The 24,724-nt window shown below is 46.4% G+C and overlaps 1 protein-coding gene across 1 annotated transcript; it reads left to right on the forward strand.

The window, feature by feature from the left end:
* The first annotated feature begins 1,818 nt into the window (after positions 1 to 1,818).
* On the forward strand, positions 1,819 to 12,551 carry LOC124047929 (substance-P receptor-like). The gene is made up of 7 exons (XM_046368276.1): positions 1,819 to 2,049; positions 2,223 to 2,398; positions 4,280 to 4,483; positions 10,496 to 10,646; positions 10,904 to 11,109; positions 11,483 to 11,585; positions 11,805 to 12,551. Exons 1-7 carry the CDS (start codon positions 1,819 to 1,821, stop codon positions 12,015 to 12,017), a joined length of 1,284 nt encoding a protein of 427 aa, XP_046224232.1. The 3' UTR covers positions 12,018 to 12,551.
* Positions 12,552 to 24,724: the final 12,173 nt, after the last annotated feature.

Here is a 24,724-nt window from a genome sequence, read left to right on the forward strand (position 1 = left end):
TCTGATGATAACTCTGTTTGGTGTGTGTAAGAAAGACAGAGACAGAGAGAGAGAGAGAGAGAGAGAGAGAGAGAGAGAGAGAGAGAGAGAGAGAGAGAGAGAGAGAGAGAGAGAGAGAGAGAGAGAGAGAGAGAGAGAGAGAGAGAGAGAGAGAGAGAGAGAGAGAGAGAGAGAGAGAGAGAGGACAGAGCCGACTGAGTGCCGACTGAGTGACAGGAAATGAGGATAGAGAGTGAGCAGGGAGAGGATAGACAGAATAGAGTAATGTTACTATATAATAGTAATGCAGCCCCTGTCTTGTAAATGAGGCTTGACATCTCCCCAGCCTTGATATCCAGACATCAGAATATTTATGTAGGGAACTTACACAGACCACTCTTCCTAATGATGCTTACTCTCTCTGGTAAAGAGGAGGAGAATGATTGGAGGGAGGATGAGAGTGTAACTTCTGCTTCCAACTCGCACTCTCAAGCACGTAGATCCCCTGAACGCAGCTCACTTTCCAGCCCACTTTCCAGCTCACACTCACTCTCCAGATCCCAATCACCTGAATTCTGATCACCTGTTCACACACCTGTATGTCATTATCACACACTATTTAGTTCAGTTCTTTGCACCCCATCATTGTGAGCTATTGTTTGTTTTGTGACACACTTCTATTCGGAGCGCTGTTCTTCCCGTAATTGAATCCTCCCTTGTATGATAGTTTTTGCCTGCCTCACTAACGACACATTTTGCCTATTCCCTGTCTGTACTTTATCGGATTTCCTGTTATCAACCTATTGCCTGATCTCCCGGACAACGTTACTAGCCGTTTCCCTGCCTGTACTGTTGCCTTTTTGGACCCCCTGTGTATGACCTTCCGCCTGACCCTGGACCCAGCTACCTGCCTCCTCTTGTGGTCCTTTACAAATAAACACCCTGCGCTTGAAACCAGCTCTCTGTCTCCCATCATGTTCATTGCAGAGAGATAACTTGAGCAACATAGGGAGAGAGGAAATTAAGAGAAAGAGTTGAAATAGCAGACTGAACTCCAGATGTCTGACTGGAGACAAGGGCATCGATTAATGTGACCCACTCAAAAGACCATAGGCTATTTCATAGATGCAGAAAACACTACTTCCAGAGAGAAAAAGAGAGACATTTCAGAGATTTCCATCTGACTCAATCTACACCTTACCTTGCTAACTGAGGGAAATCACAAAATAATACATAAACCATTCTTATATATGCACTTCACCTCAAACATATTCCTCGTTGTGTGTGTGTATATGTGGCTTTTACGCGCGTGCGTATTTGACTCGAGTGTCTGTGTGCGGCATGGGTATGTCAAATGTTTGGCTTTGTGATGAGCGCATAGTGTGCGTCCTTCCCAGCCTGTGCGCGACAAGAAAAAAGGTTTACTGTTAACGGGAAAGTAAACACGAATATGGAGAACGAAGACAATTTCAATCCCAAAGCTTTTCACCTGTAACTCAAATTACAAAACTTTCTTGTCCATTTGGGAGAGAGAAGTGCGTAAATCTGACAAGTGAGACGGCCAACAGAAGAAAGTAACTAGACTGTTTTTACTTCTGCGATATTCTCCCAGATCAACATTCCTTTCACCTTCTTTTTTCGGTCACTATCAACATATTTGGGGGTTTATAACCCTCAGCATCAAAGCTAAACCTCAGAAGATGGTTTTGTTGTGAAACGATCACACAAGGTTAGGCTACTGGGAATATCTCTATTTATTCTTCAAATATAATATTTATTATTTTAGCTATTACTATTTGGATTATTACTCTTTCAACACAACATATCCGAGATCTAAAGATGGATTCGTTTTTGAACACCACGGATAACTACCTTTCCATTAACGCCACTAACGGCTCCAGTTTGAACGACACAGAGGGATATAACCAGTTCGTGCAGCCGATCTGGCAGATCGCTCTCTGGGCCATCGCCTACTGCAGCATGGTGTGCGTCTCGGTGATCGGTAACCTGGTGGTCATCTGGATCATCCTCGCGCACAAACGCATGAGGACCGTGACCAACTACTTCCTGGTAAACAAACACATGTAAAATGATAAAGAACGAGAGAGCTAGGACAGACGTTATGTAATCATTTCCAAATTAATTTATTTTATTTTAAAAAATATCACTAGTGAATGTGAACTTTGTTTGTGTGCATGCGTCTGTCCGTTTGTCTGTGTCTGATTCCTCTTTTCTCCTCCCAGGTGAACCTAGCCTTTGCAGAGGCATCTATGTCTGCCTTCAACACAGTGATAAACTTTGCATACAGCATCCATAACGAGTGGTACTTTGGTTTGAGCTACTGTCGGTTCCATAACTTCTTCCCCATTGCAGCAGTCTTCACCAGCATATACTCCATGACCGCCATAGCACTGGAAAGGTGAGCTGTGTGTGTGTGTGTGTGTGTGTGTGTGTGTGTGTGTGTGTGTGTGTGTGTGTGTGTGTGTGTGTGTGTGTGTGTGTGTGTGTGTGTGTGTGTGTGTGTGTGTGTGTGTGTGTGTGTGTGTGTGTGTGTGTGTGTGTGTGTGTGTGTGTGTGTGTGTGTGTGCGTGCGTGCGTGTGCGTGCGTGCGTGTGTGTGTCCGTGCATGGGTGCACTCTACTGTGTGTTTGTTTTCACTAGAATCTACTCTATGACTGCCATAGCTCGGAACCGGTAAGCGGCCCTAAATGCTGTAGAGATCCCTTCTCCAACCCTGCTTCTCTCTCATATAATGTCATCAGTATGTCGCCACAGCCTCAGTGTGTGAGAGCTGCGTTTTCCTTCACATCATCCCTGCTCCTCTCCCTTCCATCCTTCCCACACCATCCATCATTCAGGGCTCACTGTCAGAACACAGATCCCCTTTCTTCAGTGTGTCAGAACAATCTGAACATTCTTGCATTAGTGAAGTAGAGAGAGAAAGACAGCAGCCCTTCCCCCAGATGACCCCAGGCTCCCCAGGAGCGTTAACAACAGGTGTCTGAAGAGGATCGATTTTTACCTCAACAGGCAGAGAAAGAGAGAGATAGAGAGGGAGGCAGGGATAGGGAGAGTGAGAGAACAAATGGGAAGGGGTGATAATCAAGAGGGAAGGAGAGGGGAACAGAGGAGGAGAAGGGGTGGACGGGATTGAGGAGAGAAAGGGCGAAGAAGAGAGAAACGGCGAAGAAAGAGAGGAAGGGAGATGATAGTTTTGGCATCACCCCATCTCTGTCTTGATTAGAAAAGTAAATCACATCAGTGAAGCAACACAACGAGAGGAGAGGATGAGAGAAGGAGAGGAGGCGAGGAGGAGAGGAGGTAGAGGAGGCGAGGAGGAGAGGAGGGTAGAGGAGGCGAGAAGGAGAGGAGAAGGATCAGATACACTCACATCAACTCTGCATGATTACCTTTCATTAGAGCTTGGAGGAACACACACACAGTGCAGTGTCTCTTCTCCATCTGTCACCAGAATGTAGCTGTTGTGCTAAAGAAGTTGAACTATCAGTAATTGCCAATTAAATTAAACCAGTGGAATGTAAAACTAATCGGAGCCATGTCTGTATCCCCTGGTGTCCCCTCAGTAGCGAGCGTGTGTGTATATATAAATGTGTGTCTGTGTTACAGTAATGTGCCTGTGTGTATAGCAGTGTGTGTGTGCGTGTGTGTGTATAACAGTGTGCGTGTGTGTATAACTGATTACTATGTGTGTGTGTGTATTACTGATCTGCGTGTATTACTGACCTCTCTGTGTGTGTGTGTGTGTGTTACTGATCTCTCTGTGTGTGTGTATATTACTGATCTGTGTGTGTGTAGTACTGATATCTCTGTGTGTGTATTACAGTGTGTGTGTGTGTATTACTGACCTCTGTGTGTCAAAATCAAAAAATCAAATCAAATTGTATTTGTCACATGCTTCATAAACAACAGGTGTAGAATAACAGTGAATAGCTTACTTACGGGCCCTTCCCAACAATGCAGAGACGAAGATACAACAACAAAATAGTGACAGGAGGATTAAATACACAGTGAATAATGAGTAACAATGACGGGAAAGTGAGTGTGTGAGTGTGTGAGAGAGAGAGCATATGTGAGTGTGAGTGTGTGTGTATGAGTGTGTGCGTGTGTGTGTGTGTGTGTGTATGTGTGTGTGTGTCTTGGGGTGTATGTGTGAGTGTGTTGGTAGAGTCTCATGTTTGTGCATAAAGTCAGTGCAAGAGAGTTAGTGCAAAAATTCATATCCCACATGTATGTGTATATATAACTAGTCACTTTGTGTGTGTTTTTGTGTGTGTTCCAGGTACATGGCTATCATCCACCCCCTGAGGCAGAGGTTGTCTTCAGCAGAGACCCGTGTAGTGATCGGAGGGATCTGGGTGTTAGCTCTACTATTGGCCTTCCCCCAGTACTACTACTCAGCTACTGACCAGCTGCCTGGTAGGACTGTTTGTTACATCCAATGGCCTGAATACACCAATGACACAACCATGGACTTCAAAAAGATGTGAGTACTGAGACACACACACAAAGGTGTTTGAAAGAAGCGTAATCTTCAGGAGGTTCACTACACATTAGAGAATAAACTGAATTATTTTCTGTCTGTAGAATCTGATTCACTACTCACATCCTTTTTCTGTCTCCCAACTTCTGGATGAATAGGCCGAGCGTCTTTCTGCTGTTTGTCTCCTTGTAATGTAGCATCCTAGTGGAATGATTCATGAATCTATCCAACCTCTATTAGCCAGGAGACTGATTTAGAACCAAACAGATGACAGGTGTTCAGTCTGGGGGGGTTATTTGTTATGAATAATCATTGTTAGACAGACTTTCATTAATTGCATTGTTATTATTGTTTTTCTGTTTTGTTGTGTTGTTTATTGATGCTGTGTATAGCATTTGATTTATCACACAGAAAACAAGACAATTCAAATCAATGATAGATTAAAGAGATGAATAATCATCTTTAACAGTCTAGACTTCCTAGACAGCCATGTTCCGAACTGTGAAATATAAGTTGTTCTCTATGAATGATAACAGTTTGATATCATTAGTCAACAATGCAGCAATTAAAAAAGACAGACTAGGTGGTTTAGCTATTAAAACGTTCTTCACTCAGAATTGACTTTACTCATTTTCAGGGCTGTCAAAGTTAACGTGGACATTTGTTTTGGTGCCGTGAATTGCGTCTGTTTTTCCTTCCACGGATTGGTGCGTATGTCAAGGGTCGTTTTTAACTACTCGCGAGCCGCTATTTTTTGGGTTTGATAACAAACAACATTGTTTAGCTGGTTAGCAACCTGATAACATGACCACTGACTAGGCTATGCACAATTGTAGATGGCACAGGACGAACTGAACAGGAATAGACTCCTCAAAGAGATGCTTCAAAGGTGGGCTGCATTTGCAAGAGTAGGGTGTGTATGATTGTGTGAGAGAGGATGTGTGTTTCAAGTTTTGAATTGTCACGTGCACAGGGTTGGAACAGTACCCAATTGAGTAAAAGTAAAGATACCTTAACCAGTTATGCATTAGGGGGCGCTATTACATTTTTTGGATGAAAAACGTTCCAGTTTTAAACAAGATATTTTGTCACGAAAAGATGCTTGACTATGCATATAATTGACAGCTTTGGAAAGAAAACACTCTGACGTTTCCAAATCTGCAAAAATATTATCTGTGAGTGCCACAGAACTGATGCTACAGGCGAAACCAAGATTACATTTCAAACAGGAAATGCCCCAGATTTTGGAGGCGCTTTGTTCCAATGTCTCCTTATATGGCTGTGAATGCGCAAGGAATGGGCCTACACTTTCTGTCGTTTCCCCAAGGTGTCTGCAGCATTGTGACGTATTTGTAGGCATATCATTGGAAGATTGACCATAAGAAACTACATTTACCAGGTGTCCGCTCGGTGTCCTCCGTCGAAACTATTGCGTAATCTCCAGGCGCGTGCATGTTTCCATTTTGAAGAGAAAAGAAACTAAACTGCCACGAGTGACTTATCATCGAATAGATATGTGAAAACCACCTTGAGGATTGATTCTAAACAATGTTTGCCATGTTTCTGTCGATATTATGGAGTTCATTTGGAAAAAAGTTCGCGTTTTAATGACTGAATTTTGGGGGGTTTTCTCAGCCAAACGTGATGAACAAAACAGAGCGATTTCTCCTACACAAATAATATTTTTGGAAAAACTGAACATTTGCTATCTAACTGAGAGTCTCCTCATTGAAAACATCCAAAGTTCTTCAAAGGTAAATTATTTTATTTGAATGCTTTTCTTGTTTTTGTGAAAATGTTGCCTGTTGAATGCTAGGCTTAATGCTATGCTAGCTATCAATACTCTTACACAAATGCTTGTTTTGCTATGGTTGAAAAGCATATTTTGAAAATCTGAGATGACAGTGTTGTTAACAAAAGGCTAAGCTTGAGAGCCAATATATTTATTTCATTTCATTTGTGATTTTCATGAATAGTTAACGTTGCGTTATGCTAATGAGCTTGAGGCTATACTTAAGATCCCGGATACGGGATTGCTCGTCGCAACAGGTTGATAGAAAAGGAACCAAGGAAAAGTGAAAGTCATCCAGTAAAATACTACTTTAGTAAAAGTCTAAAAGTATTTTGTTTTATATATACATAAGTATCAAAGGTAAATGTAATTGCTAAAATATACTTAATGATCAAAATGAAAAGTAAAAGTACATATCATTTCAAATTCATTATATTAAGCAAACCAGATGGCACCATTTTCATATTTTTTTATTTACGGATAGCCTGGGGCACACTCCGACCCTCAGACATGATTTGCAAACCAAGCATTTGTGTTTAGTGAGTCCAGAGGATCAGAGGCAGTAGTGATGACCAGGGATGTTCTCTTGATAATTGTGTGATTTGGAACATTATCCTGTCCTGCTAAGCATTCCAAATGTAACGAGAACTTTTGGTGTCAGGGAGTAAAAGAAAAAGTTGTCAAAAATATAAATAGTAAAGTAAAGTACACATACCCCAAAAAACGACCTAAGTAGTACTTTACACTGCTGCATGTGCACTAGTACAGTGAAATGCCTTTCTTACTGGCTCTTTCCAAACTCTTATATAGGTGTCATAACCAGCCATAAAATAACGCAATATATGTCACTACAGGTGTATGTCGGTCATGACAGTTTTATGACCATATTATGACAGGTTATGACAAGTTATGTCAGCTTTATGACATGGTTATGGCGCAGGTGTTAAATTTCAAGAACATTGATAAGAGGGAGTAGGCCTACTGAAACATTGATAAGAGGGAGTAGGCCTACTGAAACATTGATAAGAGGGAGTAGACTACTGAAACATTGATACGAGGGAGTAGACATACTGAAACATTGTTAAGAGGGAGTAGGCCTACTGAAACATTAATAAGAGGGAGTAGGCCTACTGAAACATTGATACGAGGGAGTAGACTACTGAAACATTGATAAGAGGGAGTAGACTACTGAAACATTGATAAGCGGTAGTAGACTACTGAAACATTGATAAGAGGGAGTAGACTACTGAAACATTGATAAGAGGGAGGAGACTACTGAAACATTGATAAGAGGGAGTAGGGCTGCTGAAACATTGATAAGAGGGAGTAGACTACTGAAACATTGATAAGAGGGAGTAGGCCTACTGAAACATTAATAAGAGGGAGTAGGCCTACTGAAACATTTATAAGCGGTAGTAGACTACTGAAACATTGATAAGAGGGAGTAGGCCTACTAAAACATTGATAAGAGGGAGTAGACTACTGAAACATTGATAAGAGGGAGTAGTCCTACTGAAACATTGATAAGAGGGAGTAGACTACTGAAACATTAATACGAGGAAGTAGACATTCTGAAACATTGATAAGAGGGAGTAGACTACTGAAACATTGATAAGAGGGAGTAGATTACTGAGACATTGATAAGAGGGAGTAGTCCTACTGAAACATTGATAAGAGGGAGTAGACTACTGAAACATTGATACGAGGGAGTAGACATACTGAAACATTGATAAGAGGGAGTAGACTACTGAAACATTGATAAGAGGGAGTAGACTATTGAGACATTGATAAGAGGGAGTAGACTACTGAAACATTGATAAGAGGGAGTAGACATACTGAAACATTGATAAGAGGGAGTAGACTACTGAAACATTGATACGAGGGAGTAGACTACTGAAACATTGATACGAGGGAGTAGACATACTGAAACATTGATAAGAGGGAGTAGACTACTGAAACATTGATAAGAGGGAGTAGACTACTGAAACATTGATAAGAGGGAGTAGACTACTGAAACATTGATAATAGGGAGTAGACTACTGAAACATTGATAAGAGGGAGTAGACTACTGAAACATTGATAAGAGGGAGTAGACTACTGAAACATTGATAATAGGGAGTAGACATACTGAAACATTGATAAGAGGGAGTAGACTACTGAAACATTGATAAGAGGGAGTAGACATACTGAAACATTGATAAGAGGGAGTAGACTACTGAAACATTGATACGAGGGAGTAGACATACTGAAACATTGATAAGAGGGAGTAGACTACTGAAACATTGATAAGAGGGAGTAGACTACTGAAACATTGATAAGAGGGAGTAGGCCTACTGAAACATTGATAAGAGGGAGTAGACTACTGAAACATTGATAAGAGGGAGTAGACATACTGAAACATTGATAAGAGGGAGTAGACTACTGAAACATTGATAAGAGGGAGTAGACTACTGAAACATTGATAAGAGGGAGTAGACTACTGAAACATTGATAAGAGGAAGTAGACTACTGAAACATTGATAAGAGGGAGTAGGCCTACTGAAACATTGATAAGAGGGAGTAGACTACTGAAACATTGATAAGAGGGAGTAGACTACTGAAACATTGATAAGAGGGAGTAGACTACTGAAACATTGATAAGAGGGAGTAGGCCTACTGAAACATTGATAAGAGGGAGTAGACTACTGAAACATTGATAAGAGGGAGTAGACTACTGAAACATTGATATGAGGGAGTAGACATACTGAAACATTGATACGAGGGAATAGGTCTACTGAAACATTAATAAGAGGGAGTAGGCCTACTGAAGCATTGATAAGAGGGAGTAGACTACTGAAACATTGATAAGAGGGAGTAGACATACTGAAACATTGATAAGAGGGAGTAGACTACTGAAACATTGATAAGAGGGAGTAGACTACTGAAACATTGATAAGAGGGAGTAGACTACTGAAACATTGATAAGAGGAAGTAGACTACTGAAACATTGATAAGAGGGAGTAGGCCTACTGAAACATTGATAAGAGGGAGTAGACTACTGAAACATTGATAAGAGGGAGTAGACTACTGAAACATTGATAAGAGGGAGTAGACTACTGAAACATTGATAAGAGGGAGTAGGCCTACTGAAACATTGATAAGAGGGAGTAGACTACTGAAACATTGATAAGAGGGAGTAGACTACTGAAACATTGATATGAGGGAGTAGACATACTGAAACATTGATACGAGGGAATAGGTCTACTGAAACATTAATAAGAGGGAGTAGACTACTGAAACATTGATAAGAGGGAGTAGGCCTACTGAAGCATTCAGAGCATTAATAGCTGTAGCTATATTATGTCTTGCATGTTGTTTATGGTGAAAATTATATTAAAACATTCTCATGTAGATCATTTGGTGTTTCCGTCCCTTCAATGCATAGTATGCCTGTAACTCAATGCACTGCTTTTTAAATATATAATTTTCTTTAGGGCCAAATTTAGGGCAATTAACTAATGCCTTTAACTCGATTAATTATTTGAATTGTTTGACAGCCCTACTAATTATTTGTCGTTATGGTCCAGACATTTTCCTAGTTCTCTAAGGCCCGGATTCAATCTGATCGCAGGTTATAAGCATAGCGAATTTTAAAGGCAATGGTCCCCTCGTTCATGGAGATACCATTCTCAGGAAAACATTGCATATGCTGCACAATCTGAAATTCCCTTTAAAAGTCGTAATGCCTATAGCCCTCAATCGGATTGAATCCCAGCCTCACTAGTTTCACAGTTCTCTCTCTCTGTCCCGACATTTTCTCCTTCTCTCTATCACTCATTCTCTGTGTTTCTCTCTCTCCACCTACCCATTCTCTCCCCCGTATGTGTGTGTGTGTTATTTAGTATTACCATTAGTCTCAGGTGTTCAGGGGAATTAAGTAATTTCCATAAGCAGCTGAGTCCCTGTAGTTCGTCTGATGTTAGGAGTTAGGGGCTAGGGCTTGATTTAGGCCTCTCTCTTCTGTCTTCCTCAGTAAATTGATTTCACATCTTTCAGTGAGAGCTGATCTTCTGGGCCGCTACTCCCTGTAGCAAGACTGATAAGGTATCAGCAGACATTGTGTGTGTGTACGTACGTTCGGAGATAAGGAATCAAATCAGAACAGGGTTGACTAGACGAGACCTGAGACCCCAGTCTAACAATCTCATTAGTGCGTGTGTGTGTGTGTGTCTCTGTCTGTGTAGGTACTCTGTGTCTGTGGTGTTGCTGTACTACTTCCTGCCGCTGTGCATTATGGGATGTGCCTACCTGGTGGTGGGCTCGTCCCTGTGGGCGGGGACTATCCCTGGAGACTCCACCCACCGTTACCGAGAGCAGCTAATCGCCAAACGCAAGGTACACACACACACACACACACACACACACACACACACACACACACACACACACACACACACACACACACACACACACACACACACACACACACACACACACACACACACACACACGCTCACAGGCAGAACACAATACCTTTATGTACACACACTCATGCATGCTTACACACAGCAGGGAACCTCTTAAGTGAATATTCTTAGGAAAATCCCTAAATTGCTTTCAACTGTCCCTCCCTCCCCTCTCCTTCTCTCTAGGTTGTGAAGATGATGATCGTGGTGGTGTGTACTTTTGCAGTGTGCTGGCTGCCTTACCACATCTACTTCCTGCTCCAGCAGTTCCACCCTGACCCCATGCAGCTGTTTGAGTGGCGCTACATCCAGCAGGTCTACCTGGCTGTCCTGTGGTTGGCCATGAGCTCCACCATGTACAACCCTATCATCTACTGCTGTCTCAATGACAGGTAGGTGACTGTACACACCACAGGTGGCTGGTGGCACCTTCATTGTGGAGGATGGGCTCATACTAATAGCTAGAATGGATTGATAGGAGTGGTACCAAACACATCAAACACATGGTTTTTGATACCATTCCATTCGCTCCATTCCAGCCATTAATATTATATGTTCTCTCCTCACCAGCCTCCTGTGGTACACACACAAGCGCAAACACAACAGGCATGTACACACACACACACACAAACACGCACGCACGCACGCACACACACACACACACACACCCATTTGATCCATTAGTCTCTCCTTCTCTCTCTCGCTCGCTCTCTCTCTCACTCCCCCCTCTCTCCTTCTTTCTCTCTCAACCCTCTCTCTGTTCAGATTCAGGGCAGGCTTTCAGCAGGTGTTCTGTTGGTGTCCATGTGTTCCTGCCGCCTCCTACGAGGGACTGGAACTCAAGTCCACCCGCTACCTACAGACCCAGGTGTGTATAGATTCCCTCTTCTTTCTGGGTGTGTGTATTGTTTATTTAACTAGGCAAGTCAGTTGAGAACAAATTATTATTTTCAATGACGGCCTAGGAACAGTGGGTTAACTGCCCTGTTCAGGGACAGAATGACAGCTCTGGGATTCGATCTTGCAACCTTTCAGTTACTAGTATGAGTGTGTATTTTTCAGTTCTGTCCCAATTATCTGTTTCCAGATGAGTGTGTACCGGGCCAGCCGGATGGAGACCAGTATGTCAACAGTTCTGCAGCCCACTGAGGAGGAGCGCTGTGGGGCAGAGCAGCCAGCCAGCCCCTCTATCACCCAGACAACCATGGAGCTCACCTCCACCTCCAATGGCTCAGCCTCACGATCAGCCCTCAACCCCCCCGACAGCCCTGCTTACTACGGCAGACATAACATGGACTAGTGGCCTAACAAATGCCTAACTGGATTAGTCGTGGTTTAATCTCACTTAACCCAGAACTAAAATGTTACGTTATTTTGGTCAGCTGCTCGATAGGTTCTAGGGGGAAGTGTGTTAGAAATGGAGATTTCCGTTTTGTCTCCACTCTCACAAAAGGAAAATCTCAGTCAATCCCTCCCACCCCCTTCTGATATTTTCACCGGTGGTTATCATCCGCCGAAGTAAAGCAGTTTAAGCACCGCCTTCACCCAATTCTGATATGTCCAAATAAACAGTGATGAAACCCAAACCCCAGAAGTAATGCTGCTCGTATCCCATATTATCCCGACAGGTGTACTGTACCAGTTATGTTTACTGTAGGTACTGTCCACGGGAGATTATACGTGGTTTAGTGCACTATAGCCTGGGCTAGTGCTCTATTCTCACACATTCTAATGCCGACACAACATTGGCTAGGGCTGCCTCAATTCTTTGGGGGATGGACTCTACAAGGTGTCGAAAACATTCCACAGGGATGCTGGCCCATGTTGACTCCAATGCTTCCCACAGTTGTGTCCTTTGGGTGGTGGACTACTCTTGATACACACGGGAAACTATTGAGCGTGAAAAACTCAGCAGCATTGCAGTTTTTGACACAAACTGATGTGCCTGGCACCTACTGTACTACCATACCTCGTTCAAAGGCACTTCAATATTTTGTCTTACCCATTAACCTTCTGAATGGCACACATACACAATCCATGTCTCAATGCTTAAAAATCAGTATTTAACCTGTCTCCTCCCCTTCATCTCCACTGATTGAAGTGGATTTAATAAGTGTCATTATTAAGGGATCGTAGCTTTTGCCTGGATTCACCTGGTCAGTCTATGTCTTTAAAATAGCAGGTGTTCTAAATGTTTTGTACAATCAGTGTATATCAAACTGGGCTAGAGTCTAGAGCTCTTCTTTAGGCAGACATGGGTTTTGTGGCCTTGAACCTAGTGTAGTGTTCTATTCTCGTCTAATATATCTGACCAGGCAGCTCATAAGGATTCTTTCCATCATTCCAGAACCCTAGGGCTGATTAGGGCTGTGTTTGGAACACTCACCAAATCACTTCAGCTAGCATCAATGGCAGCCACAGCTCTCTCCCTAAGAAAACACTGATGTTTTTGTGTGAGTGTTTTTGTGTGAGGGTAGGGTGTTTGTTCATTTCTTCATGCAAGTGTGTGTGTGTGTGTGTGTGTGTGTGTGTGTGTGTGTGTGTGTGTGTGTGTGTGTGTGTGTGTGTGTGTGTGTGTGTGTGTGTGTGTGTGTGTGTGTGTGTGTGTGTGTGTGTGTGTGTGTGTGTGTGTGTGTGTGTGTGTGTGTGTGTGTGTGTGTGTGTGTGTGTGTGTGTGTGTGTGTTTTTCCGGGAGGTGATGTCTGTTGGTTCAGCACCTGTTGTCAGGGATTACTGCTCAGAGACAACAATTTGAGGAGCAGTACTCTGTCTGCCTGGTCAGGGCAAAGGTCATATATATATATATAGACAGGAGAGGAAAGAGGGGGACACAAATAGAGTCTAGAAGAGGGGGGAGGAGAGTAGAGAAAGAAAGGAGGGAAAACAGTGAGACGGGTCAGTTGAAAGAGAGGAGGGATCAGAGTGAGAGGGGTCAATAGGAAGAGAGGAGGGGTCAGAGTGAGAGTAGTCATTCAAAAGAGAGGAGGGATCAGAGTGAGAGGGGTCAGTAGGAAGAGAGGAGGGATCAGAATGAGAGGGGTCAATAGGAAGAGAGGAGGGATCAGAGTGAGAGTAGTCATTCAAAAGAGAGGAGCGATCAGAGTGAGAGGGGTCAGTAGGAAGAGAGGAGGGATCAGAGTGAGAGGGGTCAGTAGGAAGAGAGGAGCGATCAGGGTGAGAGGGGTCAGTAGGAAGAGAGGAGGGATCAGAGTGAGAGTAGTCATTCAAAAGAGAGGAGGGGTCAGAGTGAGAGTGGTCATTCAAAAAGAGAGGAGGGATCGGTGTGAGAGTGGTCAGTAGGAAGAGAGGAGGGATCAGAGTGAGAGGGGTCAGTAGGAAGAGAGGAGGGATCAGAGTGAGAGTGGTCATTCAAAAAGAGAGGAGGGATCAGAGTGAGAGGGGTCAGTAGGAAGAGAGGAGGGATCAGAGTGAGAGTGGTCATTCAAAAAGAGAGGAGGGATCGGTGTGAGAGTGGTCAGTAGGAAGAGAGGAGGGATCAGAGTGAGAGGGGTCAGTAGGAAGAGAGGAGGGATCAGAGTGAGAGTAGTCATTCAAAAGAGAGGAGGGATCAGAGTGAGAGGGGTCAGTAGGAAGAGAGGAGGGATCAGAATGAGAGGGGTCAATAGGAAGAGAGGAGGGATCAGAGTGAGAGTAGTCATTCAAAAGAGAGGAGGGATCAGAGTGAGAGGGGTCAGAGGAGGAGAGGAGGGATCAGAGTGGAGGGGGGATCAGTAGGAAGAGAGGAGGGATCAGAGTGAGAGGGGTCAGTAGGAAGAGAGGAGGGATCAGAGTGAGAGTAGTCATTCAAAAGAGAGGAGGGGTCAGAGTGAGAGTGGTCATTCAAAAAGAGAGGAGGGATCGGTGTGAGAGTGGTCAGTAGGAAGAGAGGAGGGATCAGAGTGAGAGGGTCAGTAGGAAGAGAGGAGGGATCAGAGTGAGAGTGGTCATTCAAAAAGAGAGGAGGGATCAGAGTGAGAGGGGTCAGTAGGAAGAGAGGAGGGATCAGAGTGAGAGTGGTCAAAAAGAGAGGAGGGATCGGTGTGAGAGTGGTCAGTAGGAAGAGAGGAGGGATCAGAGTGAGAGGGGTCAGTAGGAAGAGAGGAGGGATCAGAGTGAGAGTAGTCATTCAAAAGAGAGGAGGGGTCAGAGTGAGAGTGGTCATTCAAAAAGAGAGGAGGGATCAGAGTGAGAGTGGTCAGTAGGAAGAGAGGAGGGATCAGAGTGAGAGGGGTCAGTAGGAAGAGAGGAGGGATCAGAGTGAGAGTGGTCATTCAAAAAGAGAGGAGGGATCAGAGTGAGAGGGGTCAGTAGGAAGAGAGGAGGGATCAGAGTGAGAGGTGTCAGTAGGAAGAGAGGAGGGATCAGAGTGAGAGGGGTCAGTAGGAAGAGAGGAGGGATCAGAGTGAGAGGTGTCAGTAGGAAGAGAGGAGGGATCAGAGTGAGAGGGGTCAGTAGGAAGAGAGGAGGGATCAGAGTGAGAGGGGTCAGTGAGAAAAGAGAGGAGGGATCAGAGTGAGAGGTGTCAGTAGGAAGAGAGGAGGGATCAGAGTGAGAGTGGTCAGTAGGAAGAGAGGAGGGGTCAGAGTGAGAGTGGTCATTCAAAAGAGAGGAGGGATGGATGTGAGAGGGGTCAGTAGGAAGAGAAGAGGGATCGGTGTGAGAGTGGTCATTCAAAAGAGAGGAGGGATGAGTGTGAGAGGGGTCAGTAGGAAGAGAGGAGGGATCAGAGTGAGAGTGGTCATTCAAAAGAGAGGAGGGATCAGCGTGAGAGGGGTCAGTAGGAAGAGAGGAGGGATCAGAGTGAGAGTGGTCATTCAAAAGAGAGGAGGGATCAGAGTGAGAGTGGTCAGTAGGAAGAGAGGCGGGATCAGAGTGAGAGTGGTCATTCAAAAAAGAGAGGAGGGATCAGAGTGAGAGGGGTCAGTAGGAAGAGAGGAGGGATCAGAGTGAGAGGTGTCAGTAGGAAGAGAGGAGGGATCAGAGTGAGAGTGTGTCAGTAGGAAGAGAGGAGGGATCAGAGTGAGAGGGGTCAGTAGGAAGAGAGGAGGGATCAGAGTGAGAGGGGTCAGTGAGGAAGAGAGGAGGGATCAGAGTGAGAGGGGTCAGTAGGAAGAGAGGAGGGATCAGAGTGAGAGGGTCAGTAGGAAGAGAGGAGGGATCAGAGGAAGAGGAGGAGGGAGGGATCAGAGTGAGAGTAGTCATTCAAAAGAGAGGAGGATCAGAGTGAGAGGGGTCAGTAGGAAGAGAGGAGGGATCAGAGTGAGAGGGGTCAGTAGGAAGAGGAGGGATCAGAGTGAGAGGGGTCAGTAGGAAGAGAGGAGGGATCAGAGGAGAGGGGTCAGTAGGAAGAGAGGAGGGATCAGAGTGAGAGTAGTCATTCAAAAGAGAGGAGGGGTCAGAGTGAGAGTGGTCATTCAAAAGAGGAGGAGGGATCGGTGTGAGAGTGGTCATTCAGGAAGAGAGGAGGGATCAGAGTGAGAGGGGTCAGTAGGAAGGGAGAGGAGGGATCAGGAAGAGAGGAGGGATCAGTCATTCAAAAGAGAGGAGGGGTCAGAGTGAGAGTGGTCATTCAAAAAGAGAGGAGAGATCAGGTGTGAGAGTGGTCAGTAGGAAGAGAGGAGGGATCAGAGTGAGAGGGGTCAGTAGGAAGAGAGAGGAGGGATCAGAGGAGATCAGTAGGAAGAGAGGAGGGATCAGTAGGAAGGGGTCAGGGAAGGGAGGAGGGATCAGAGTGAGAGTGGTCATTCAAAAAGAGAGGCGGGATCGGTGTGAGAGGGGTCAGTAGGAAGAGAGGAGGGATCAGAATGAGAGGGGTCAGTAGGAAGAGAGGAGGGATCAGAGTGAGAGGTGTCAGTAGGAAGAGAGGAGGGATCAGAGTGAGAGGGGTCAGTGAGAAAAGAGAGGAGGGATCAGAGTGAGAGGTGTCAGTAGGAAGAGAGGAGGGATCAGAGTGAGAGGGGTCAGTAGGAAGAGAGGAGGGATCAGAGTGAGAGGGGTCAGTGAGAAAAGAGAGGAGGGATCAGAGTGAGAGGGGATGTCAGTAGGAAGAGAGGAGGGATCAGAGTGAGAGTGGTCAGAGGAGTAGGAAGAGAGGAGGGATCAGAGTGAGAGTGGTCATTCAAAAAGAGAGGAGGGATCAGGAAAGAGAGGAGGGGGATCAGAGTGAGAGTGGTCATTCAAAAGAGAGGAGGGATGGATGTGAGAGAGGGGTCAGTAGGAAGAGAAGAGGGATCGGTGTGAGAGTGGTCATTCAAAAGAGAGGAGGGATCGATGTGAGAGTGGCCATTCAAAAGAGAGGAGGGATCAGTGTGAGAGTGGTCAGTAGGAAGAGAGGAGGGATCAGAGTGAGAGTGGTCATTCAAAAGAGAGGAGGGATCAGAGTGAGAGGGGTCAGTAGGAAGAGAGGAGGGATCAGAGTGAGAGTGGTCATTCAAAAGAGAGGAGGGATCAGAGTGAGAGGGGTCAGTAGGAAGAGAGGAGGGATCAGAGTGAGAGTGGTCATTCAAAAGAGAGGAGGGATCAGAGTGAGAGGGGTCAGTAGGAAGAGAGGAGGGATCAGAGTGAGAGTGGTCAGTAGGAAGAGAGGAGGGATCAGAGTGAGAGGGGTCAGTAGGAAGAGAGGAGGGATCAGAGTGAGAGGGGTCAGTAGGAAGAGAGGAGGGATCAGAGTGAGAGGGTCAGTAGGAAGAGAGGAGGGATCAGAGTGAGAGTGGTCAGTAGGAAGAGAGGAGGGATCAGAGTGAGAGGGTCAGTAGAAAGAGAGGAGGGATCAGAGTGAGATGGGTCAGTCAGGAAGAGAGGAGGGATCAGAGTGAGAGAGAGTGGTCAGTAGGAAGAGAGGAGGGATCAGAGTAGGAAGAGAGGAGGATCAGATGAGAGTGGTCATTCAAAAGAGAGGAGGGATCAGAGTGAGAGGGGTCAGTAGGAAGAGAGGAGGGATCAGAGTGAGAGGGTCAGTTCAGGAAGAGAGGAGGGATCAGAGTGAGAGGGGTCAGTAGGAAGAGAGGAGGGATCAGAGTGAGAGGGGTCAGTAGGAAGGTCATTCAGTAAAGAGAGGAGGGATCAGAGTGAGAGGGGTCAGTAGGAAGAGAGGAGGGATCAGAGTGAGAGTGGTCATTCAAAAGAGAGGAGGGATCAGAGTGAGAGGGGTCAGTAGGAAGAGAGGAGGGATCAGAGTGAGAGTCAAAAGATTGAGAGGGGATAGGTGTGAGAGTGGTCATTCAAAAGAGAGGAGGGATCGATGTGAGAGTGGTAATTCAAAAGAGAGGAGGGATCAGAGTGAGAGGGGTCAGTAGGAAGAGAGGAGGGATCAGAGTGAGAGGGGTCAGTAGGAAGAGAGGAGTGATCAGAGTGAGAGTAGTCATTCAAAAGAGAGGAGGGATCAGAGTGAGAGGGGTCAGTAGGAAGAGAGGAGGGGTCAGAATGAGAGTGGTCATTCAAAAAGAGAGGAGGGATCGGTGTGAGAGGGGTCAGTAGTAAGAGAGGAGGGGTCAGAGTGAGAGTGGTAATTCAAAAGAGAGGAGGGATCAGAGTGAGAGTAGTCATTCAAAAGAGAGGAGGTATCGATGTGAGAGTGGTAATTCAAAAGAGAGGAGGGATCAGAGTGAGAGTGGTCAGTTGAAAGAGAGGAGGGATCAGTGTGAGAGTGGCCATTCAAAAGAGAGGAGGGATCAGAGTGAGAGTGGTCAGTTGAAAGAGAGGAGGTATCGATGTGAGAGTGGTAATTCAAAAGAGAGGAGGGATCAGTGTGAGAGTGGTCAGTTGAAAGAGAGGAGGGATCAGTGTGAGAGTGGCCATTCAAAAGAGAGGAGGGATCAGAGTGAGAGTGGCCATTCAAAAGAGAGGAGGGATCAGAGTGAGAGTAGTCATTCAAAAGAGAGGAGGTATCGATGTGAGAGTGGTAATTCAAAAGAGAGGAGGGATCAGAGTGAGAGTGGTCAGTTGAAAGAGAGGAGGTATCGATGTGAGAGTGGTAATTCAAAAGAGAGGAGGGATCAGTGTGAGAGTGGTCAGTTGAAAGAGAGGAGGGATCAGTGTGAGAGTGGCCATTCAAAAGAGAGGAGGGATCAGAGTGAGAGTGGCCATTCAAAAGAGAGGAGAGATCAGTGTGAGAGTGGTCAGTTGAAAGAGAGGAGGGATCAGTGTGAGTGGTCATTCAAAAGAGAGGAGGGATCAGAGTGAGAGGGGTCAGTAGGAAGAGAGGAGGGATCAGAGTGAGAGGTCATTCAAAAGAGAGGAGGGATCAGAGTGAGAGGGGTCAGTAGGAAGAGAGGAGGGATCAGAGTGAGAGTGGTCAGTTGAAAGAGAGGAGGGATCAGAGTGAGAGTGGTCATTCAAAAGAGAGGAGGGATCAGAGTGAGAGGTCATTCAAAGGAGAGGAGGGATCAGATCAGAGGGGAGTAGGAAGAGGGAGGGATCAGTGAGGAAGGAAGAGGAGGGATCAGAGTGAGAGGTGTCAGTAGGAAGAGAGGAGGGATCAGAGTGAGAGTGGTCATTCAAAAGAGAGGAGGGATCAGTGTGAGAGTGGTCAGTAGGAAGAGAGGAGGGGTCAGAGTGAGAGTGGTCATTCAAAAGAGAGGAGGGATGGATGTGAGAGGGGTCAGTAGGAAGAGAAGAGGGATCAGAGTGAGAGGTGTCAGTAGGAAGAGAGGAGGGATCAGAGTGAGAGGGGTCAGTGAGAAAAGAGAGGAGGGATCAGGGTGAGAGGTGTCAGTAGGAAGAGAGGAGGGATCAGAGTGAGAGGGGTCAGTAGGAAGAGAGGAGTGATCAGAGTGAGAGTAGTCATTCAAAAGAGAGGAGGGATCAGAGTGAGAGGGGTCAGTAGGAAGAGAGGAGGGGTCAGAATGAGAGTGGTCATTCTAAAAGAGAGGAGGGATCGGTGTGAGAGGGGTCAGTAGGAAGAGAGGAGGGGTCAGAGTGAGAGTAGTCATTCAAAAGATTGGAGGGATAGGTGTGAGAGTGGTCATTCAAAAGAGAGGAGGGATCGATGTGAGAGTGGTAATTCAAAAGAGAGGAGGGATCAGAGTGAGAGGGGTCAGTAGGAAGAGAGGAGGGATCAGAGTGAGAGGGGTCAGTAGGAAGAGAGGAGGGGTCAGAGTGAGAGTGGTCATTCAAAAAGAGAGGAGGGATCGGTGTGAGAGGGGTCAGTAGGAAGAGAGGAGGGGTCAGAGTGAGAGTGGTAATTCAAAAGAGAGGAGGGATCAGAGTGAGAGTAGTCATTCAAAAGAGAGGAGGTATCGATGTGAGAGTGGTAATTCAAAAGAGAGGAGGGATCAGAGTGAGAGTGGTCAGTTGAAAGAGAGGAGGGATCAGTGTGAGAGTGGCCATTCAAAAGAGAGGAGGGATCAGAGTGAGAGTGGTCAGTTGAAAGAGAGGAGGTATCGATGTGAGAGTGGTAATTCAAAAGAGAGGAGGGATCAGTGTGAGAGTGGTCAGTTGAAAGAGAGGAGGGATCAGTGTGAGAGTGGCCATTCAAAAGAGAGGAGGGATCAGAGTGAGAGTGGCCATTCAAAAGAGAGGAGGGATCAGAGTGAGAGTAGTCATTCAAAAGAGAGGAGGTATCGATGTGAGAGTGGTAATTCAAAAGAGAGGAGGGATCAGAGTGAGAGTGGTCAGTTGAAAGAGAGGAGGTATCGATGTGAGAGTGGTAATTCAAAAGAGAGGAGGGATCAGTGTGAGAGTGGTCAGTTGAAAGAGAGGAGGGATCAGTGTGAGTGGTCATTCAAAAGAGAGGAGGGATCAGAGTGAGTGGCCATTCAAAAGAGAGGAGGGATCAGTGTGAGAGTGGTCAGTTGAAAGAGAGGAGGGATCAGTGTGAGTGGTCATTCAAAAGAGAGGAGGGATCAGAGTGAGAGGATCAGAGTGAGAGGGGGGGATCAGTAGGAAAAAGAGAGGAGGGATCAGAGTGAGAGGGGTCAGTAGAAAGAGAGGAGGGATCAGAGTGAGAGTGGTCAGTTGAAAGAGAGGAGGGATCAGAGTGAGAGGGGTCATTCAAAAAAAGAGAGGAGGGATCAGAGTGAGAGGGGTCAGTAGGAAGAGAGGAGGGATCAGAGTGAGAGGGGTCAGTAGGAAGAGAGGAGGGATCAGAGTGAGAGGGGTGTCAGTAGGAAGAGAGGAGGGATCAGAGTGAGAGGGTCAGTCAGAAAGAGAGGAGGGATCAGAGTGAGAGGGTCAGTAGAGAAGAGAGGAGGGATCAGAGTGAGTGAGAGGTGGTCATTCAAAAGAGAGGAGGGATCAGAGTGAGAGGGGTCAGTAGGAAGAGAGGAGGGATCAGAGTGAGAGTGGTCATTCAGAGAGGAGGGATCAAAGAGAGGAGGGATCAGAGTGAGAGGGGTCAGTAGAAAGAGAGGAGGGATCAGAGTGAGAGGGGTCAGTAGGAAGAGAGGAGGGATCAGAGTGAGAGGGGTCAGTAGGAAGAGAGGAGGGATCAGAGTGAGAGGGGTCAGTAGGAAGAGAGGAGGGATCAGAGTGAGAGGGGGATCAGTCAGGAAGAGAGGAGGGATCAGAGATCAGTCAAAAAGAGAGGAGGGATCAGAGTGAGAGGGGTCAGTAGAAAGAGAGGAGGGATCAGAGTGAGAGTGGTCATTCAAAAGAGAGGAGGGATCAGAGTGAGAGGGTCATTCAAAGAGAGGAGGGATCAGAGTGAGAGGGGTCATTCAGGAAAGAGAGGAGGGATCAGAGTGAGAGGGTCAGTAGGAAGAGAGGAGGGATCAGAGTGAGAGGGGTCAGTAGGAAGAGAGGAGGGATCAGAGTGAGAGGGGTCATTCAAAAGAGAGGAGGGATCAGAGTGAGAGGGGTCAGTAGGAAGAGAGGAGGGATCAGAATGAGAGTGGTCATTCAAAAAGAGAGGAGGGATCAGGTGTGAGAGGGGTCAGTAGTAAGAGAGGAGGGGTCAGAGTGAGAGTGGTAATTCAAAAGAGAGGAGGGATCAGAGTGAGGGTCATTCAAAAGAGAGAGGTGTCATGTGAGAGTGGTAATTCAAAAGAGAGGAGGGATCAGAGTGAGAGTGGTCAGTTGAAAGAGAGGAGGGATCAGTGTGAGAGTGGCCATTCAAAAGAGAGGAGGGATCAGAGTGAGAGTGGTCAGTTGAAAGAGAGGAGGTATCATGTGAGAAATTCAAAAGAGAGGAGGGATCAGTGTGAGAGTGGTCAGTTGAAAGAGAGGAGGGATCAGTGTGAGAGTGGCCATTCAAAAGAGAGGAGGGATCAGAGTGAGAGTGGCCATTCAAAAGAGAGGAGGGATCAGAGTGAGAGTAGTCATTCAAAAGAGAGGAGGTATCGATGTGAGAGTGGTAATTCAAAAGAGAGGAGGGATCAGAGTGAGAGTGGTCAGTTGAAAGAGAGGAGGTATCGATGAGAGTGGTAATTCAAAAGAGAGGAGGGATCAGTGTGAGAGTGGTCAGTTGAAAGAGAGGAGGGATCAGTGTGAGAGTGGCCATTCAAAAGAGAGGAGGGATCAGAGTGAGAGTGGCCATTCAAAAGAGAGGAGAGATCAGTGTGAGAGTGGTCAGTTGAAAGAGAGGAGGGATCAGTGTGAGTGGTCATTCAAAAGAGAGGAGGGATCAGAGTGAGAGGGGTCAGTAGGAAGAGAGGAGGGATCAGAGTGAGAGGTCATTCAAAAGAGAGGAGGGATCAGAGTGAGAGGGGTCAGTAGGAAGAGAGGAGGGATCAGAGTGAGAGTGGTCAGTTGAAAGAGAGGAGGGATCAGAGTGAGAGTGGTCATTCAAAAGAGAGGAGGGATCAGAGTGAGAGGGGTCAGTAGGAAGAGAGGAGGGATCAGAGTGAGAGGGGTCAGTAGGAAGAGAGGAGGGATCAGAGTGAGAGTAGTCATTCAAAAGAGAGGAGGTATCGATGTGAGAGTGGTAATTCAAAAGAGAGGAGGGATCAGAGTGAGAGTGGTCAGTTGAAAGAGAGGAGGTATCGATGTGAGAGTGGTAATTCAAAAGAGAGGAGGGATCAGTGTGAGAGTGGTCAGTTGAAAGAGAGGAGGGATCAGTGTGAGAGTGGCCATTCAAAAGAGAGGAGGGATCAGAGTGAGAGTGGTCAGTTGAAAGAGAGGAGGGATCAGAGTGAGAGGGGTCAGTAGGAAGAGAGGAGGGATCAGAGTGAGAGGTGTCAGTAGGAAGAGAGGAGGATCAGGGATCAGTAGGAAGAGAGGAGGGATCAGAGTGAGAGGTCATTCAAAAGAGAGGAGGGATCAGAGTGAGAGGGGTCAGTAGGAAGAGAGGAGGGATCAGAGTGAGAGTGGTCAGTTGAAAGAGAGGAGGGATCAGAGTGAGAGTGGTCATTCAAAAGAGAGGAGGGATCAGAGTGAGAGGTCATTCAAAGGAGAGGAGGGATCAGAGTGAGAGGGGTCAGTAGGAAGAGAGGAGGGATCAGAGTGAGAGGTGTCAGTAGGAAGAGAGGAGGGATCAGAGTGAGAGGTGTCAGTAGGAAGAGAGGAGGGATCAGAGTGAGAGGGGTCAGTAAGAAAAGAGAGGAGGGCTCAGAGTGAGAGGTGTCAGTAGGAAGAGAGGAGGGATCAGAGTGAGAGGGGTCAGTGAGAATAGAGAGGAGGGATCAGAGTGAGAGGTGTCAGTAGGAAGAGAGGAGGGATCAGAGTGAGAGGGGTCAGTGAGAAAAGAGAGGAGGGATCAGAGTGAGAGTGGTCAGTAGAGAAGGGATCAGAGGAGAGGGTCAGAGTGAGAGTGGTCATTCAAAAGAGAGGAGGGATCAGTGTGAGAGTGGTCAGTAGGAAGAGAGGAGGGGTCAGAGTGAGAGTGGTCATTCAAAAGAGAGGAGGGATGGATGTGAGAGGGGTCAGTAGGAAGAGAAGAGGGATCGGTGTGAGAGTGGTCATTCAAAAGAGAGGAGGGATCAGTGTGAGAGTGGTCATTCAAAAGAGAGGAGGGATCAGTGTGAGAGTGGTCATTCAAAAGAGAGGAGGGATCAGAGTGAGAGGGGTCAGTAGGAAGAGAGGAGGGATCAGAGTGAGAGGGGTCAGTAGGAAGAGAGGAGGGATCAGAGTGAGAGTGGTCATTCAAAAGAGAGGAGGGATCAGAGTGAGAGGGGTCAGTAGGAAGAGAGGAGGGATCAGAGTGAGAGGGGTCAGTTGAAAGAGAGGAGGGATCAGAGTGAGAGTGGTCATTCAAAAGAGAGGAGGGATCAGAGTGAGAGGGGTCAGTAGGAAGAGAGGAGGGATCAGAGAGAGGGGTCAGTAGGAAGAGAGGAGGGATCAGAGTGAGAGGTCATTCAAAAGTAGGAAGAGAGAGAGGGATCAGAGTCAGTTGGAAAGAGAGGAGGGATGAGAGTGGTCAAAAGTAGGAAGAGAGGGATCAGAGTGAGAGTGGTCAGTAGGAAGAGAGGAGGGATCAGAGTGAGAGGGGGGATCAGTGAGAAAAGAGAGGAGGGATCAGAGTGAGAGGGGTCAGTAGGAAGAGAGGAGGGATCAGAGTGAGAGGGGTCAGTAGGAAGAGAGGAGGATCAGAGTGAGAGTAGTCATTCAAAAGAGAGGAGGGATCAGAGTGAGAGTAGTCATTCAAAAGAGAGGAGGGATCAGAGTGAGAGGGGTCAGTGAGAAAAGAGAGGAGGGATCAGAGTGAGAGGGGTCAGTAGGAAGAGAGGAGGGATCAGAGTGAGAGGGGTCAGTAGGAAGAGAGGAGGGATCAGAGTGAGAGGGGTCAGTCAAAAGAGAGGAGGGATCAGAGTGAGAGGTGTCAGTAGGAAGAGGTCAGAGTTCAAGGAAGAGAGGAGGGATCAGAGTGAGAGGGGTCAGTAGGAAGAGAGGAGGGATCAGGTGAGAGGGGTCAGTGAGAAAAGAGAGGAGGGATCAGAGTGAGAGTGGTCAGTAGGAAGAGAGGAGGGGTCAGAGTGAGAGTGGTCATTCAAAAGAGAGGAGGGATCAGTGTGAGAGTGGTCAGTAGGAAGAGAGGAGGGGTCATTCAAAAGAGAGGAGGGATGGAGAGAGTGGTCAGTAAAGAGAGGAGGGATCAGAGTGGTCATTCTAAAGAGAGGAGGGATCAGTGTGAGA

Source organism: Oncorhynchus gorbuscha, linkage group LG11, assembly GCF_021184085.1.
Source record: "Oncorhynchus gorbuscha isolate QuinsamMale2020 ecotype Even-year linkage group LG11, OgorEven_v1.0, whole genome shotgun sequence".
Lineage (NCBI taxonomy): Eukaryota > Metazoa > Chordata > Actinopteri > Salmoniformes > Salmonidae > Oncorhynchus > Oncorhynchus gorbuscha.

Coding starts and splice junctions, on each gene's coding strand:
- LOC124047929 (XM_046368276.1), top strand. CDS start 1,819: ATGGATTCGTTTTTGAACACCACGGATAACTACCTTTCCATTAACGCC. Junction 4,484..10,495: donor ACCATGGACTTCAAAAAGAT/GTGAGTACTGAG, acceptor CTGTCTGTGTAG/GTACTCTGTGTCTGTGGTGT. Junction 11,110..11,482: donor TACTGCTGTCTCAATGACAG/GTAGGTGACTGT, acceptor CTCTCTGTTCAG/ATTCAGGGCAGGCTTTCAGC.